Raw genomic sequence first — 20187 nt, 5'->3', positions numbered from 1 at the left:
AAATGCCTGAAGTGTTTTATGCACGACGACGGCGTCGCAATGACACTAATTAGAATCAAAACCGACACCGGACCAAAAACCGACTCAAAATTCAAATCCCGACTCAAACCTGAGTCAAACACAACAAACTTGTAGATACCCGGTATCTGTTCGAATCTCCAACAAACACCCGATGATTATTGGAATACAAAATGCTTAGGAATCGCAGCGTTTGATCAACAGTTTTGTACAACTATACGTCGAAAAACTTAAAATGATTTCGAAACTAAAACATTTCAAAACTTTTCAAAAGTATCTGGAGTGTTTAATGCATGAGGACGAGGTCGCAATGACACTATTAGAGTCAAAACCAAAACCGGACCAAAAACCGACTCAAAAATTTAAATCCCGACTCCAACAACGAGTCAAACCGAGTCAAACACAAAAAATAAACTTTTCAAAGACTTTCATGTTAAAGATTCCCGGAATCCTTAATGGTCAAGTACAAATCAAGTTCATCCAAAATATAGGATAGAACAAATAATGATTGCACTTGCGTGATAGTGACAAGACACCTCGAAGACCCGCGAAATGGCTCGCGCCTCTTCGAGCAGCCCATGCGGCCACGTCGCTCAAAACGCACACAACCACCCATTTTCCTATAAATACCCCTCAAATGCCACCATTTGAGAGTTATGCGAGTGTCCGCCCCCTCATCTCTCCCTTAAAATTCTAGACTCGACTTCTCAAGTCACAAACCGACACGTGTTTTCGACCTACCGATCGAAAACACAAGCCTTACACATTGTTTGGTACCGTCATCGTGCATTAAATCATTTGACCGACCATCTCGACCAACTACACCATCACTAAACTTAAAACACTCTTTTACATTGATAAAACGGTTTTCAAACCGAGTTTTCCGACCAAACAAGTTGATACACTTTCGTCGATTTCTCATCTCAAGCCTAGCATGTAAGTATGAGAGTGTAAAAATAATTTTCCATCATGTTTTTCATTTGTTTCGTGACTATAACATGCTAAAACATGCATAACATGGTCCAAACATGGGATAAATGAGCCAAAACCGGATTTTTGGTTGAGGCAGGGGCTGCTTGTATAGTAACCAGGCTCGCGCCTAAAGCCCCTCTCAGCCTAAATCCAAACGTGTTTGGTCTCTTCTTCCCCTTTTGTTTTAATTTCATATTTGTAATCGATTTTTACCACTTCAAATATTTCAAATCTCTTTTTTATAACAAACTTTTAACCATGAAACATTTTTCACCCTTGTTCCTAATACCATGACGGTTTAATCCGTGTTTCGGTGATAATATTTGGTTAATTACATTTTAAAAGGTATTTTAAAGCCTTTTATTTCATTTCTTTACATTTTCAAAACAAATATATTAGTCATAAATACAAAATCATCCTTGGTTCTACATACCATGTCGGATTTTAACCCGAGTACGATGATAAATATTGACTAATTACAATCAAATGAACATAAAACGATTAGTTCATAATCATTTTCAAAACTATTCATGTCAAGCTTGCAAAACCGAACCCGACGTCGAATATTGTCAAAACAAGGATGATTATTCAAGTCTCGTTCTTCGCATCAATACATAATCGGTCTAAAACAACCTTTTCAAATCAAGACGGGTTCAAACACCCACTTTTCAATACATTTCACGAACTTTTTCAATGGTCAGAAGACGTCCTTCAATCGCCTGTTGACCTGCTTGCATCGCCTGATGGCTCACACCTATATAGGCTGCCTGATGCAGGGTTCGTTTCCTTCCAGCATTTGTCTAGGACGATCCCGACTTCGGTTAACCCGAATACAGGACGGATCAGATGACAAATCTGCCCATTTTACATCATATTTGCAAAACGCCTTACTAAGACAAATGGATCACGTTATGCACCATAAACCTAACTCGGTAAATGGATGTTTAATTTCCGTCTTGCATGCAAATCAACATTAAATCAAACTCGGCATCAAATACTTGATACTTGGATTAAACACCCGACATAGAAAGCTCACATGTTAGGTTCAAACTTGTGGATGCGCATTCATGCATTTACCCGTTTTATCAACTTTTGCATTTAACCAACCAAGATCGATCAGTAGAGGCCGCTACCGCGGGCGGGATTGGGTGTCCGATTAAAGGGCTTTCCAATACGTAACTTTACCTCTTACTCAGAAACTTTGGATAGTGGACGACCTTATCCAGGGCGTAGGAGAGTCATTCTAGAGATAGGATGCTAAAGAGGAACGATTCCTTATCTTTAGTACCTATGCCAAACATCGCTTTTTGCCTTGGTTGACCTAGGTATAAAGTGGATTCGAACGGGTTCCAAGCATCCCACAAATGCTTGGTGGCGACTCCAAACATCTCTTGCATCGTTTCGAGACCCTTGTCGAGACGAAACCGACCGATCTAAAACGATCCGGTCGAAAGCATTTTTACGCAGCGTGGCTTTCAAAAAGACCGTTTCCGTGTCCCGGAGATTGGCTGGGCATCGCAGGTGGGCCATGTCCACAAAACCCCCTTCAATTATCACCCACATCTTATTGTACACGGTGAAAACACAATAACCACAAAACATATCCAACAAAACCTGGGATAGAACAAACCACAAATTCCAAATTTGCGAAAGGGACAAGACAGCTCCTTATGTCGCCAATATTCTCACGCCTCAATGGGTGGCCTGTATGGCTACGTCACCCAAAATGTACAACACAACACATTCTTCTATAAATACCCTTCAAGCACCACCAATTGTACTTAGGCGAGATTCCTCTCTTTCTTTCTCCCTTAAAATTCTAGACCTCGACTTCTAAAGTCAAAAACCGACACGTGTTTTTGACCTACCGAGTGAAAACACGAGCCTTACATATTGTTTGGTACCGTCGTCGTGCATTAAAAACATTTGACTTACCACTTCGACCAACTACACCTACACTAAAGCAAAGCAACACTCCATATTTACAAAACGGTTTTTCAACTCGAGCTATCTGGCTCACAAGTTTTACAATTTATCGATTTCTCGTCAAGCAACCGAGCATGTAAGTATGAGGGTGTAATTAGTCCTCTTATTTCATGTTCTTTTTACTGTTTTCATGACTTTAACATCATAAAACATGCATAACACGATTCAAAACTTGGAAAGATCGAGCCAAAACCGAGTTTTGGCCTGAGACAGAGGCTTGTTGCCTCGCCTAGGGGCTCGCGCCTCATATGGCTTCTCAGGTTAGAACTCAACGTGTTTGAGTTCATCATTCCTTATGTTTTATTTCATTTTCTTTCTTTTCTTCAAACGGTTGTTGGGTAATAACAAATTTATGGAGATATGAACATTTTCATCTCCTATTTCTTGCATTTTTCATTTATTCATATTTGCAAGCATTTTAGTCATATTCATAATCATCCTTGGTTCACATATACCATGTCAGTTTAATCCCGAGTACGATGATAAATATCGACTAATTACAAAGCAATGAACTTAATATAATTAATTCATATCAAACACCCTTCATTTTATTTCATTTTCATTTTCTCTTTATCTTGACATTGCATGTCGCCCTTGGCTAACATTAATGCCATGTCGATTTATTTCGAGTACAGTGACGAAACGATCAAGAATACACATTTTTTATGTTTATTTACAAAACTATTCATGTCAAGCTTAAAAATTCAAACCCGACAACGAGTATCACCAACATTATGGTGATTATTCCAAGTCATATTCTACACTTTAACACAAAAGCGGTCTTAAGGACCCTTTCAACAAAACCGGTTTTAACGACCTTTTAAAATGGTCTTAACAACCTTTTGCAAGCACGGAAGGCTCATTTAGGCTGCCGTCTGACACGCGCCCCAATGCTCTTCTGTTCTTCGCCTTTTGCAAAACCAGGGGAAGCCCCTTTACATCGCCCATACACTCGCACTCCAAAGGGGCTACCTGACATTATTCTGCTTCATTTCCAGCACTTGTCCAGGACGATCTCGATTTCGGTTAACCCGGATACATGACGGATCATATTGACGAGTTCATATTTTATATTTTATCATTTTCAAGTACTTTTTCAAACAAATGGATCGTGTTAAGCACCATAAACCTATCTCGGTAAATGGATGTTTAATTTCCGTCTTTGCATGCAAATCAACATTTAAATTAAACTCGACATCAATTACTTGATATTTGGATAAACAACCGACATACCAAATCTCACATGGTAGGTTTAAACTTGTAGATGCGCATACATGCATTTTACCCATTTTATCAACTTTTGCACGTAACCAACCAAGATCGATAAGTAGAGGCTGCTACCGCGGGCGGGATTATGTGTGATGCGTGCATTTCATATAGTCCTTTTTGGCCTCTTAATGCACACATTTTCATGTCATTCTCGTAGTTTTGTATTGTAAAATGCCCCGAATAGGCTACTTTGGTTTGGTTTGCCTTATTTGCAGGAAAGGACCCGAAATTAGCAAAATCGCACTTTTTTCAGTCCCTTTAGCATGCATTTATGGAGATGGAAGGTTTTGAGCAGAAATACTATGCCTCGGAAAGCATGAAGGAGTCTCGGAAGCTAACCAATGAAGAAAGTGAGCTGTTTCAGTGGCTGAGTGCTCGATCGAAGGTTTCTATGCTCGATCGAGTGGAATGGGTGGTCACGAGTGCTCGATCGAGTGGAATGGGTGGTCACGAGTGTTCGATCGAGTCCCTGCTGAACTCGGTTGAAGGGTGCTAATTTGAAGGCTCTCGATCGAAGGCTTTAATTGTTCGATCGAGAGGTTTGGCTGAAGGTTTGCTCGATCGAGTAGATTTAATTGGTTCGATCGAGTGGATTTCTATCTTACACGGGATTTTTATTTCGTGTAAACTTGTTTAATATCTTAGTTATGTTAATAAATATCTCCCCTATATAAGGGAAGACGTAATTAGGTTTAAGGATCCATCTTTTTAATCTCGTAATCACTCTTAAATCTCAGAAACTTAATTACTGTTTAGACTCTCTTCTCTCCTTTTTGCTACGTTGCTTTGTTCTTATAGCCGGATCTCGAATTTTGTAATCTTTCTCTACTCTTTATACTTAATTTAATTTCATCTTTTGCATCCTTAATTACTAGTCTCTTTATTACTGTTTTAATTAATTGTTATTATTAGTTTATGCGATTTCATTCTCTTAATCCCTATATCATGTCTCTTTCTATTTCATCCATTGTTGTTATTAGTTTCATCATAATCATGAGTAGCTAATGCTCTCTATGTTAGGATTAGGGGAGCCATGGTAGTGAATTAATGATGTTACAAATAGAATAGATGGTTTGATTGTGAGAACTGTTTTATAACAATATAATTGTAATCGTTTAGTTGAGTGCACGCTTCTAAATCAGTTAATTTGGTGAAGTTCAGACCTAGATCGAGACATTGGAATGAATAGACCTGTTATGAACAGTAAGATTACACTAATGAGGGCGAGAGCTAAGTTAGTTGTTTTTTAGGGCAGAAAGTGGACCGAGAGGACCTTTCCCTTACCCTTCTCACATAAGACCGTTTAATCTATTTATGACTGAATTGGCTAATTACCATGGTGAACCGACGTCCTAGCATTCCTTCTCCTTATTTGATCACAGCCTTATTTCTCTTTACTGTTTTTATCGCTCTTTTCTCTTCTCTCTTTTAATCTCATTTAGTTGATTAAAAAACAATTCAAACACCCCAGTTGTTACCGAGACAGACTTAGATAGCAGGTAGATATAATAGCCTCCTTGTGGAGTACGATACCCGACTTACCTCTACTATATTTTTAGTTGAGCCGGTTGGTTTATTTTTGATAGGGTTGCGACAGCCGTGTCAAATTTTGGCGCCGTTGTCGGGGAGGCAATTACTCTATTTATTTGTTTATTTCGAGTCTGTCTTCATCTCAAGGGATTTTTAATTCTCTTTTCGATTAAAGAGCTGCCCAATATGTCCCTTCACCTCTTACTCAGAACCTTTGAATAATGGATGGCCTTATCCAGGGCGCACGAGAGTCATTCTAGTGATAGGATGCGAAAAGAGAGACGAGTCCTTATCCTTAGTACCTATGTCAAGCACTGCTTTGTGCTTCGTTTTACCGAGGTATAAAGTGGATTCAAACGGTTTCCAAGCATCCCATACTTGCTTGGTGGCAACTCCGAACATCACTACATCGTTTCGAGACCTTCATCGAGACGAAACCGACCGATCTAAAGCGATCCGGTCAAGAGCATTTCTACGTCCCTGAACGTGGCTCTTCGACCACCGTATGTCCACAAACCGGCGTGCGGGTGACCCATATCCACAAGATCTTACACAAACCATTACTAGATTTATAAACTTTGGTGGGAAATTCAGAGCTACTAGCATTTGTTCAATGAAATCCCAGTTAACTGAATCATAGGCTTTCTACAAGTCAACTTTCATTAGGCACTTAGGAGAGGTTGTTTTTATATTATATATTCTCATAAGGTCTTGACAAATCATTATGTTTCCAATGATGTTTCTACGCTTAATAAACCCTCCTTGGTTATTACTGACAATATCAGGTATTACATCAGCGGAAAATCCGTCGACTTTTAAAATCATGAGGGTTCAAGTCCCTCTATCCCCAAAAGCTATTCGCAACGCACAAGGTAGCATCATGGTATCTATTAGAGATAATAATATTATATCTTACAATTATAATATTCTTATCTTATTAGAAAAGATATATTAAATAAGGAAACTAGATATTTAGTAATATTGTATCTTGGAGTTTAGGTAACCGTCTTATACTATAAATATGGATCTCTTGTATTCTCGTTATTCACCAATTCATATTATCATCAATAATACAATTACAATTTCTCTCCTCTCTTATATTCTCTACGTGGTATCAGAGACTCTCGGTTCTTGAGGCCTAAACAATTACGTTGCTGCCCTGCCGGCGGGCTAATAATCTACAGCGCCCACCGGCAGGATTCTCATCAAATTCTTAAATTTTTTTTATCTTCTTTTTTTTTTGAGCTGTAGGAAAGAAATACACTTCATAGAAATGGGAATGAAAATATGACGAAATAAGATATGGCTAGATACTTTTTTTAATGTCGTCTTGCTATTTTATGCTTTAATAATACCACCTTTTGACATCTTATGTCCCAAAATACCGGGTTTGATTAAAAAAAATTGTGCTTTGAGCGGTCATTTGTTATCGTAAGCAAGACGAATTCCTATCTTATGTATTGACTTAAGTAGTGAAATAGTATTCAATAGTTGTGGTACAAGAAGCTCTGGATACACTTTTTGATAATGGAATTCGCGGGCAATCAATGAGGGACGGTCATAATAAAGTTTACAATTCATTTTAGATGTAATTGAAGGTAAAGAGGGACGATTTCGCAAGACTTTACTGGTAAACATAGAAAAATTCTATTTTTATTTCATTTCTTACCGAATTTCAATATAAACTAAATTCCGTTATAAGTAATATAAAGCAAATGCCATTGTGGTGCATAGGATTTTAGAAATTGCCTTGTGAGACATATTTAGGTTAAATGTAAAAAATTCACTCAAAATGAGGGAGTATCTAACAAATAAAGTAACAATTTTCTAATTTTTATATGTGAGACTTTAGGTTGCTCATTCTTTAGCTCATATTTTTCCTAGAATTGTTGGTAGAGTAGTGTGGTCGGATACCCTACCTCGGATTGCGAACAATGCTGTTATTTTTTATTCCAGATTATTTTAATACAGTAAAGCCTTGGGGCTTTCACCTAAAAAAAAATCTACACAAAATTTTAAGCCCGATTTCCTTTGACTTTATAAAAATTCTACTCCGTATTTGAATCTTAAAGAAGGCTAATTATTAGGGGGTATTTTTCAACAGTAACTTCCATCAACTTTGAATAGCATACACAATGGACGCTCACTTTGATAGAAATAAAGCTGGAAAAGGAATTGTTATTAGATAGTAGCAGAAATAATGCGTTTGGGTTGTACTTTAAAGGAAACTTTAAAGTAGAAGAAAACTGTCGATTGTTTGTACGAACTATTAGGGTAGACTTTTATAATTTTTTTTTGCTCTTAATGAATGACAAGCACCTACTTTGTACCATATCACCATATTCCAATACTGCTCCCTCCTATTTACAATAAACTTTCCCTTTCATTTTGACACAAAAATTAAGGAAACACACTACCTCACCATATAAATAAATTTGGACCACACAAATACACTACCCCGCCATACAATTAAATTTGGACCACACAAACACTTACAAAAAAAGGAAATAGGGAAGTTATTGTGAATAGACGGAAAAGAAAATAGGGAAGTTTATATTGAATAGGAGGGAGTATTATTTTTTTTTTTTTTGGTGTGATATTCCAATACTATTATATGAATGTAATATTTCGTCTCCTCCCATTAATTCATATTCTCTTCCATCCAAACCAAATGTAACACTTGCTTTTTGGCACTATTTATGGTCGTAGCGAATCTTTGATACTCCCTCCAATTCATTATAATGTTCCCCTTTGTCTTTGGCACGATACTTAAGAAATACTATTAAAAATGAATAAAGGACATTGGTGGGGTTGGTGTTAGGAGAGAGAGATGAATTATTAGGAGTGAAATAAGGAGTTGTGGGGTCAAAACATTAAGAAAAGTAATAAAATAGGAGTAAAAGAGTTGTGTGGGGTTTGGTGATAGGGGAGAGGGATGAATAAAATAAGAGTAAAAGTTACCAAAAAAAGAAAGGGGAACATTACTTGAATAATCCGTTTTGGGAAAGAGGGAACATTATAGCGAATAAGAGGGAGTATTATTCTTAATCTATAAAATAAAATATATTAATGTGAGATCTTGTTTAATTTAGCATCATAAATGCTATAAGAATATCAAATTTTTATAATTTTTAATAATGTGTAACTAAAGATATTCACGTTGCAAAACGTGTCTCGACAGGTGTGATAAAACAACTGTTACCTTTGGTTTGGATGAGAGGGAGTATAATGTAGAGTATAAAATCATTGATGTGTTACAATCATTTCATTACCTTAAAGTTTTGGTTGAGATGATGTTCTCATATGGTATCAGAGCAAGAGTGACCAATAGATCACAAGTTCAAATCTCACCACCCCTTATTTCTATGAAATGTTGCCATATTTCAATACTATTTTATGCGTGTTACAGTGATAGAGTATAAGATCATTAATTGGAGCTCAACCATCGTTTTAAGATTTTAGTTGAGATGGTCTTCTCAGCAATTATACTATGCATACTTGGCAATATAATTACTTTTTTATCGAATTATTTAGTGAAATGCACATGGATAAATGCTTCAATGTTCGTTTACATAATTACACTACGAATATAAAGTTTTCGTAGTAAATAATTTCGTGAATGAATATTCGGCACCTAATAAAATGAATGACTAGACAAAGAAAAGAAGGGAATGTCTAATCGAACATATTATTGTCCTTTGTGATGGCATAAAAATGGGTATAGATGACATTTTGTGAAAGTAACGGTTCATGAATACACTCATGTTACGAGAAGTAACTAATCTTCCCCCTTCATCGAACATAGAGTTCAATGTACCAATGTCGTTTCACCCTGACTAGTCTAAAAAGATTTCCAAATCCAGTATTGGATGTTGATTTTAGCTATTAGTAGTAGCCGATCGTCGTGAATTCGTAATTACGGCAATGCCTAAGAAAGTTTAGCTAGAGTTGTACGTGCAAATTTGCTTTATGATTTTTTGCCCGTGGTATATTATCTCATTGCCTATTTTGTATGATCATGATTGGTGAAAGAATTGTTAAAATAGTATTCTCATTATTTCGATTATTAGTTGTTTACCATTTGTAATTATTGTTATTATATGATTATCAATGAGTTATTTGTAAACTAGATCATTTTTCAAAATTATGGAATTAGCGCTAAATTTGAAGTATGGAATTAGCGCTAAATTATTTTTTCAAGGTTTTATAAAGGAAATTTTAAATTAAATCACCTAACGTTTATAAAGTATTTCAAAGACACTCCAAACTTCCGTATTGAATAGCAACCATACAACCTTTACATTTTTGTCACAAAAAAAATGTTTCAAACTATGTAAAAAAAAAAACATTTTTTTTTACCTAATTTGTGATTTTAACATTTAAAGTAATTCTCTCTCCATCTCTCCATCCCGATCAATTGTTATTTATTTTCGTTTGGGGGGGGGGGGGGGGGGGGGCGTATCAATCAATTGTTATTTATTTTTATTTTTGGTAAAAATTTACAAAAGTGGACATGTGAGAGAACTCTTTAATTTATTTTTATTTTTTTTCTCATTTCCTTGATCCTTGTGTCAGAATCAATAAAAAAAACGACTGAAAAGGAGGAGTATACTTTGTTGGGGTTGGGGGAATGAAAAATATGTAAATATTTTAAAAGATATGAAAATACAAAAAAAAAAGTGAAAAAAAATTGAAATAAGAATATAGTATAAATTTATAATTGGCAAAGCTGACCCGACCCGATAAGGCTGACCTGTGACCCGAAATATATCACCCAAAAGTGACCCGATAGACCCGACCCGAAACTAACTAGAGCTGTTCAAATACGGGCTTGGACCGGACATGGGCCGGGATGTGAAGGAAAAAGTTGCCTTTTAAGACCTTAGTGGGCGGGCCGGGCCTTAATTATGGGCCAATTATCCTTACCCTTGCCCGCCCTTTAGTCAAAAGTCGGGCGGCCTATGGGCTAATGGGCTGTAACACGAAACTTCAATTTAGACGTTTTATTAATTAAAATATATAAGGTTACCCAATATATAAAAAATTTCGTTATATTCTAACCTTTATAGTTTACGAATTATTTTAGTGTTCCACATCCTTATAAAATTGATACAATTTTCTTTGAAAATGTCTTTTTAAGAGTAAAAGTAAAGGATTTAAATAGTAAACGGGCCTAATGGGCCGACCCACAGGATTTAAATAGCCTACGTAATAAGCGGACTAGGTGGGACGAGCCTAATGGGCGGGATGACCCATGAACATCTATATAACTAACCCGACCCAAAGTGACCGGACTTAATAAGTGACCCAAAATGACCCGATTGACCCAAAATGACATGAAACGACCTAATTAAGGCAAAATCATGACTCGTAATGACCCAAACGACTCAGATTGACCTGACCCAAAATTACCCGACCTAAAAATGACCCGACCCGAAAGTGAGCCAATAAATTATTAACCTAAAAATGACCCGACCCGATGTAACCCGACCCGAACCCGACCCGAATGACCCATTTGTTAGGTCTAAGTATAATATCGTTATAATTTACGAAAAGATAAACTTCAATAGAATATAGAATTGATTCTTTTTCAAAAAAAAAAAAAAATTTAGAGAACATTTTAATTTATTCTAATTTTAAAAATATAAAATATTTTAATTTTAAAATCATTTCCATATTTGATACAGTAATTTTTAATTTTAAATATAAATATTTTTTCAACTTTAATGCTAAATAGTTTCCAGCCTTTTCTGCAATTTTGTAGATTTCCTTAAATATTGTTCTGCAAATATATAAGCCAGAATAAGTTTATAATTGACAAACTTATAACTAAATTATCATTTATATATAAAAGTAAATTTTAAAAGACACTTTTGTAACATGAAAGAAAACTTTTCGTTATCCATGATAAAAGTAAATTTTTGGGTTGCTTTTGTAGCATGATAAAAATTGGCTTATTTTTGTTGCTTTTAGTTACCAAACATGTTTTCCTTACCCTTTTTTCACAAAGGTATGGCCTCATCAAATAAAATTTAGAAAAATCACCAAAAAGTTGTCTAGTCATACACTCATACACACATACTCGGTAGTCCGTACTAGACAACAACAAATGGACAAGAAAATTAAAGCCACCCCCTTATTTGTAATCCCCACACCCAGCTTTAGGACGGCACTGATCGTCTTAAATTTAATACCGGTTAAATATTATATCATTTTTTTTTTTTTTGACAATAATAAACTTTATATATCAAACAAAGAAAGCGTTGATTACAGTGAAAAGTCAGCCAGTATCCAGACTGACTGACCAAAGTGCATACATACGTAAGAAACATCGAATTGTCGACAACGAGTGTCGCAGTTCGATTGGTACTGGCTTTGTGGAAGCCAGAACGGAAGATAATTTCTTCGATGCTATCCGGAAGGAAACGGATGGAAGTGAGGCAGAGTGGGCTCTATACATGGTTATCAGTAGCCCTTTTGTTGAGGCTGCAAATAGCGAGGAAGCCCGAACCAGGGAAAGAGCCGGAGTACGACAGGTCGAGTCTGAAGAGGAGACAATGTATTGATCACGAGAAAAAGACCTGCAAACCAAAATTAAGTAAGTAACGGAAAAATCAGGCAGAGCATAATCCAAAGTTGAAAACGCAAAATTATTATGAGGCTTCGAGTAGGATGGCCAAAAAACAGGCAGCTGAGAATGAGAGGCAAAAAGATAGTCAGATAGATGTAAAATCTGACTCGGATTGACGCTGCAGTTGTCAAAGACCACGGAATTTCGGACCATCCAAATGGCTTTAAAAATACAAAGAAAACGAAGTAAGCACCGGTCTGCACTATCTGTAAACCTGTGAAAATAGCTAATAAGATCAGCAATCCAACGTTGTAAACAAATAGTAGGATTAGCTACGGAATTTAAACCAAGAGACGACGAAAGCCAAACATGTCTAGCAACAGTACAAGTCCTAAAAAGATGATCTAAAGACTCAGCCTGTGAGTGACAAAAAACACAAGAAGTACTAACCTGGATGCCTCGAACAGACAGATTCTCTAACGAAGGAAGAATATTATGTATAATACGCCAAACAAGAAGAGGTAACTTAGTAGAGCTGTGAACACCCCAAAGAACTTTCCATGGAAAGGCAGAGTAGAAAGACGGCGAACAGGAAAAAGATGACTGTGACATCAAGTAATCATAACCAGATCGAACCGTATAAACTCCATCCTCCGTATATTTCCAGTACAGGAAATCATCAATATCAATATGAGGAGGTTCCATAGCTATAATAACTTTAGCACAAGAAGGGGTAAAAAAACGAAAAATAGCAGAATGATCCCAAACACCTGAATTAGAAAGCAAATCAGAAAGAACAAAAGAGGAAGTATTGGAAGATGGGCGCATAGAAGGAGTGCTCCCATTAACCCACCGGCTTGTAAAAAGATCAACAGAGGAACCATTACCGAGCTTCCAGGATAAACCAGGAGAGAAAACACTAGCAGCACGGCAAATGCCGGACCAAACAAAGGAAGGACGAGAGACCTTTGATTTTGCAGCAGGAATAGGTAAATCCTTTCTGTATTTTGGAATCATATACTTTGCTAAAATACCAGATGGTTGATGATGTAGGCGCCAAAAATTCTTCATAAGGGAAGCTTGACTTAGCAAAGCGACAGATTTTAAACCAAGGCCTCCATGTTCTCGAGGGAGTTGTAAAGAGTCCCTAGAGAGCCAGTGAATCGAGCGGTGGCGAACATCTTTACGCCACCAAAAAGCTGTAATCAAAGAGTCAATCTTCTTACAAATCCCGGTCGGAAAAGGAATAGAAGCCAGCAAAAAACGGATTGAACCCAAAAGAATAGAGTTGATGATGATAAGCTTGCATGGCTGACTAAGGTGGAGAGAAGACCAAGCAATAACCCGAGATGTCATCTTATCAACCAGTGGTTGAAATACCAAAGACTTCTTGGATGGAAGATCAACCGGGACACCCAAATAATTACCAAAGCAGTCCGAGGTCTTCATTTTAAGAATAGACGCCATATAGGACTTGAAATCAGGTGGCGCATTTGGACTGAATTTAATAAACGACTTATCAAGATTTATCATCTGACCAGAGGCAAGCTCAAAGCATCGAAACAAATCCCGGAGAGACTCAAAGGAAGCCGGAGTAGCTTTACAGCAAATAAATGCATCATCAGCATAAAAAAGATGTGTAATAGGAGGAGCATAGCGAGAAATCTTAAGGCCAGTTAAGGTACCCGTCTTCTCCGCGGTGCGCAGCTGACAAGATAGAATTTCCATACACATGATGAACAAATATGGTGAAAGCGGATCCCCTTGTCGCAGACCACAAGAAGGTCTAAAAGGTGAAGAGGGCTCACCATTTATCAAGATATTGTATGTGACCGTTGAAATACATTCCCAGATAATATTTTGCCAGAAGATAGGGAAGCCGAATTTCTTCAAAATCGCCATGAGAAAAGGCCAGGAAACACGGTCGAATGCTTTATGCATATCAAGCTTTAGAGCCGCATAAGAAACAGTTCCTTTTGTTGTTTTATTAAGATAATGCATTATCTCATGAGTAATAAGACATCCATCTGACATAAGCCGGGAGGGAACAAAAGCTTGCTGAGTTTCCGAAACAATCGATGAAATAACAAGTTTGATCCGATTGGCAAGGCACTTGGAAGCCAGCCGATAAATAACATTGCAGAGACTGATAGGACGGAATTGAGAAATCAATTCCGGCTTGTCAACCTTAGGAATAAGTATGATATGGGTATTATTCCATTCCTTCAACATAACCCCCGAATTAAGGAAGCGAAGCAAAGCCAACGTAACTAAATGACCAATTTGGGGCCAAAAAGTCTGGTAAAACTTCGGGGTTATACCATCAGGGCCTGGTGATTTGGAGCCATCCATCCCATTAAGAGCACGGAGAATATCATGTTCAGTGAAAGGAGCAGATAACAAAGAACAGTCAGCCAAGCTTAGTATCGGAAGATCAAGAGAGTCCATCAGAGGGTCAATAAATCCTAGTGGCGAGCCAGGATCACTAGGAGGGGTAGAGCACATCAGGTCATGAAAGAAAGAAGTAATCTCCAACGAAATCTGATCTGGAGTAAACAGCCATTCGCCCGAACGAGAAAGTAGTGCAAGGATACGCTGATGTGAAGAGCGTTGCTTAACTCGAGAATACAAGAACCGCGATGGGAGGCCATCTAGAATTTCATGCTTCAACTTAGCTCGTTGTAACCAATAAGCATGTTGCTGCTGTAAAACCTGAAGTTGCTCAGAACGAACCAGCTGAAAAGATGTTGCTGACTGAACATCAACAATTTGATTACTAGATCTATGAATATTGCGATGCATCTCAGACCAATTGATACCGTGGGACAACCTATGATGAATCACCCATTGCATTATAGAAAAGAGCACAGAAGAAAGCCGCCTGGATAAAACATACATCGGAGAGCCAGGAAAATGAAGTTTCCATGCACAATCAACTATGTGGGCAATCTCAGGGGAGTTCAAACACCAATTATCAATGCGGTAGGGACGTCTCACAACTTTTGTAGGAGGGAAAAACTTGAGAATAATTGGAGCATGGTCCGAAACCAGAATTGGAAGATGCATAACCGAGATTGCAGGGAAAAGTTGAAACAAATCAGTATTGGCATAAGCACGATCAAGTCGTTCCATAATTAGTTGATCATCTGAGCGATTATTAAACCAAGTAAACGGAGGACCAAAGAAAGGAACGTCAAGCAAAGTGTTTTCAAATCTCTAGGAGGTGAAATCCTGTTGACCGCGAATGGCAGTGGAGCCACCTAATTTATCAGAATACATTTCAACCTGATTAAAATCACCAATAATAAGAAAAGGAGACAGACCCGAAATCAAGCCAGAAATGGTGTTCCATAAAGGTAGACGAAATTCAACAGACGGTTCACCATAAATAAACATCATATACACTACAAGAAAATAGGACAAAGGCGACAGACATGCTACAGTCGCCAATTTGGCGACAGAAAAAAAACTCGGGCGACCAATACCCGTCGCCAATTTGGCGACTATACCTTTTTATCCAAAAATCCGTATGAAATCCAAGGGCGACCGAATATTATCCAATTTGGCGACCGAAATCCGTCGCCAAAATTGGCGACCAATACCCGTCGCCAATTTGGCGACCAAAAACGGTCGCTAATCGCCTGTTTATTTTTTTTTTTGCCAGTTTCTTCACCCCGTCCCCTTCATTCATTCTATCATCAACCAAAAAAAAAAATCGCCAAGAAACCCGACGAGCCGACGCCACCACCAACTACAACGACCACCGGACGCCACCACTCGCCGCCGCCATCCGCACACTACATCACCACATCACTACCGACCCTTTGTTTTTCTTTTTAATAAAGGTTTGTTTTCGACTCAAATCGATTTAATTACTTCAATCCTTCATATTTTGTTTAAGTTGTGATGCTTATTTAGTATCTAGTTGTAATTTATACATTAGTGATGCTTATTAATGTATGTAGTTGTAATTTAATTAGCATTTTTGTTAATTAATTTGAGTTAGGGTTAGAAATTGGGGTTTTTGTTAAATTAGTAATGTGATTTGATTAGGGGATGTAATTGAAGGTTATCTTGATAATATTAGTATTATTGAAGGTAGTAACTTAGTTTTAGTAATATTGAAGTAGTATTGTTGAAGGTAGTATAGTTTTATGAAGGTAGTATAATGTTAGGATTGTATAAATTTGCCTTATAATTAACGAAATTAAGTTAGAATGAGCATGATGTATAAATTTGTTAAATTAGTAATGTCATTTGATTAGGGGATTGTATAAATTTGCCTTATAATTTTGACAACTTGTTTAATATATAATGACCTAGTACTCGTTCAAGAATTACTCATTAGGAGCAATTCTTGAATAGTCCCCATTTTGGGATCGTCTTTGCGTTTCAAATCACTTAGGTAGTAAACACATAGTTGTGATTTTATTAATGAGAAAAGAATTTGGTTGCAAATTTCTCCAATGTTCTCTGAATACATATGTGGAATATGTATCTTTTCCACATTATGTATTTGGAGAACTAAGGGGAATTGCTGCCGAATTTTTTTCTCATTAATAATTCACAAATGTGTGTTTGCTAGTGACTTGAAACGTACATTGATGGGTTTAGGTTGGAGTGATAAGGACCCAATTGAAATCTTGAAATTAGCATAAAATGGAGGATGAGATAACCATTGCTTTTTTTTGTTGAAATTAAATATTATTATTTAAAATGGTTAGTTTGCTATATATTGCTTATAGATTAAAATGAAGAGATCTGAACGTAGCTGGATGTACGAAGAAAGAGTAGATAAGAAGAAACGTCCTATCGCTAGATTTGTAAAGGAGTTCGTGGATTTATTGAATTTGCTAGATGTCAAGATTCATATGATTTGGAACAACATAAACTTAGGTGTCCTTGTACTAAATGTAAAAACTTAAAATATTTATTTGACATTGAAGTAGAAGAGCATCTTGTTACAAATGGTTTTTTTCCAAACTACTACAATTGGATCTCCCATGGAGAAAAATATTATCCCGAAGAGCCTCAAATCCAACAAAATGAGAACCCATATAGAGAAATGGTACTTGATGCCTTTCGGTCTAATGATTTCATTAATGACGACCGTGTACCAATGATTGATGAAGAACAACCAAACCCAAGAGCAAAAGCCTTTTTTGACATGCTAAGTGCTTCCGAAAAACCTTATATGAGGGGAGTAGAATGACATTGTTACAAGTTGCATCCAGGATAGTTTCTTTAAAATGTGAGTATAATATGCCATTTAAAGCCGTTGATAGTATTGCTACGTTGGTTGAGGATGTTATACCCGATAATAATGTTATGACCCGAAATTTCTATAATACCAAGAAAGTGGTCAAAGGTCTTCAACTTCCACATGAAAAGATTGATGCATGTCCTAAAGGATGTATGCTTTTTTGGAAAGATGATGATTTGCTTGACAAATGTAAGAAATGTCAAAGGGATAGATATGAGACAAGTGAAGGAAATATTGTTTTGAAGGGGAAGAAGGGTAATAAAAGGAGTGGAAAGAGAAAGAAACCAATATCAGAAAACACATTAATTTATTTTCCATTAGCTCCTAGACTTCAAAGAATGTATGCCACGAAAAATCTTGCCAACCAAATGAGATGGCACAAAGAAAATCCCCGTACACCAGGAAAGATGTGTCATCCGAGTGACGGGGAGGAGTGGAAGCGTTTTGATAGGTTATATCCCGATTTTGCCGAGGAACCTCGCAATGTGAGACTTGGCTTGTGTACGGATGGGTTTGACCCTTTTGGTCAGTTTGGTAGAAACTACTCGTGTTGGCCCGTAATGACCACGCCGTACAACTTACCTCCTTGGCTTTGTCTGAAAAGACAATTTATTTTCCTCTCTTTACTTATTCCCGGTCCTGATAACCCAACAAACCATCTGGATGTTTATTTACAACCGTTGGTGGAGGAACTGAAGTATTTGTGGGAAGTTGGTGTAGAAACATTTGATGTGTCGAAGAAGCAAAATTTCCAACTAAGAGCTTCATTGTTATGGACTATAAATGATTTTCCCGCATATGGTATGCTATCAGGATGGGCAACCGCTGGGCGAAAGGCATGTCCTTATTGCATGGATAGGAGTAAAGCCTACCTAACGGAAGAGATTGCCAATTTTTGCTCTCTTTATTTTGAAAAACATATTGAGACCAAAGCAAAATACTTGAATATTGATGAAGCGGATGAACTAGACACAAGTATACCCAAGTGTTTCCAAATGCAGGATGAGATAGGGTGTTCATCAGCTGGGGGAACAAGATTTCTGGATGACAAGGAGTATAACCGTGCCCACCTTTATGTGCTATCTAATTGTGAGGTTTTGGAGCCAAATGAAGCTCAATTTGTGACAGATTTCATTAAAGAACACCCTAATGTGAACAGAGAGGATGTTTGGCATAAGCATGAGGATCAATTTCCAGCCTGGTTTCGGAAGCATGTATGTAAGCTAAATATTCAAGATGATGTGATAAGAAGCTTGGCTTTGGGTCCTTCTCGAAAGGTTGTGACGTGGAATCGATATTCAATTAATGGGTTTAAGTTTCAAACATTTGACTATGGCAAAAGTAAGGCTAAATGCAACTACGACGTTACTATTTCTTCTCTTGATGGCAATGAATATTATGGCATATTAGAGGATATCTTTGAGTTGTGCTACAATGGCCGGGATCGGAGTTATAAAACCGTCTTATTCAAGATTCAATGGAGGGATAATTCCGTAGCTGGAACGAGAGTCCATGATCGTTACAAACTCGTGGAAGTGAATCATACTCGAACCTACTCTCAATATGACCCATTTATACTTGCACAACAAGCTCATCAAGTTTATTTTGCATCTCTTCCGAGCACAAGTAATGATAGACAACAAAAGCAATGGTGGGCCGTTTTTAAAACAAAGGCACGATCGAAAGTTGATACATCTTTTTTCCAAGAAGAGGTTGTATCGAAAACAGTTTTGTCCCCGATTGATCATGATGAAATTATTTATGCAAATGAGATAGAAGCGGAGGAGGAGTTAGAAGAGGAAGAAGAAGAGAATGATAAGGAGAGGGATGGGATAGAAGAGGGGGAAGAAGAAGAAGAGGAGGAGGAAGAGGAAGAAGAAGAAGAAGAAGAAGAAGAAGAAGAAGAAGAAGAAGAAGAAGAAGAAGAAGAAGAAGAAGAAGAAGAAGATGATGATGATGATGATGATGTAAGAAGAAGGTATTGAAAGTATACATATCAAATATGGAAACAATTATTAGCGTTTTATTTTTTCTTTTATACCTGTTTATTAGGTTTTATTTTTTTGTATCTTATAATAATTATCCTGTAATATTTGCTAACACTTTTTAATCAATTGTAGTACACATGGCTCGTGGAGGAGGTAGGCAGCGCGGAGGCTATAGTGAGGGAGGTAGTAGCTCCCGAGAGCAGGAGGAGGACGTTGACCGTTCTACTACGGAGGTGAGTGAGGAGGAGGAGGAGGAGGTTGGTGTACCCCGACATACTGACGGCAGGATGATCCTTGATCCGAATGGTCTTTGGTAATTTTTTATTCATTCTATTTTGTAATTTTTTTATTTAGTAATAAATGACTTTTTTTAGACATATGTTAATTATACATTATTTTTTATTCCTATATAATTATGTTTTTAACATGTTTGATTTCAGGTTTAGAAGTCAAACAGTTGTTCGTGGTGTGACTAATAGCACCCAAGAGAACATGACACACGGCGTTACTTGTTGGAGTAACGCTAGTGATGAAGATAAGGAGATGTGGTTCAACAACTTCCGGATATCTATTTATAAAATATATATTAT

At 37.1% G+C, this 20187-nt stretch overlaps 1 protein-coding gene and 1 long non-coding RNA gene across 2 annotated transcripts; one reads left to right on the top strand and one right to left on the bottom strand.

The window, feature by feature from the left end:
- Positions 1–12055: 12055 nt before the first annotated feature.
- LOC141648955 (uncharacterized) lies at positions 12056–15478 on the bottom strand. The gene has a single exon (XM_074457661.1). The coding sequence runs from the start codon at positions 15476–15478 to the stop codon at positions 12056–12058; it is 3423 nt and encodes a 1140-aa protein (XP_074313762.1).
- Positions 15479–16087: 609 nt separating this feature from the next.
- On the top strand, positions 16088–20161 carry LOC141646051 (uncharacterized). Its single transcript, XR_012545307.1, has 3 exons — positions 16088–16191; positions 19730–19910; positions 20038–20161. It is a non-coding gene; the product is annotated as an uncharacterized LOC141646051 (long non-coding RNA).
- Positions 20162–20187: the final 26 nt, after the last annotated feature.

Source organism: Silene latifolia, chromosome 3, assembly GCF_048544455.1.
Source record: "Silene latifolia isolate original U9 population chromosome 3, ASM4854445v1, whole genome shotgun sequence".
Lineage (NCBI taxonomy): Eukaryota > Viridiplantae > Streptophyta > Magnoliopsida > Caryophyllales > Caryophyllaceae > Silene > Silene latifolia.
The sequence above is the reverse complement of the archived record's forward strand: the minus strand, read 5'-3'. Positions and strand labels throughout refer to the sequence as shown.

Coding starts and splice junctions, on each gene's coding strand:
- LOC141648955 (XM_074457661.1), bottom strand. CDS start 15,478: ATGGAACGACTTGATCGTGCTTATGCCAATACTGATTTGTTTCAACTT.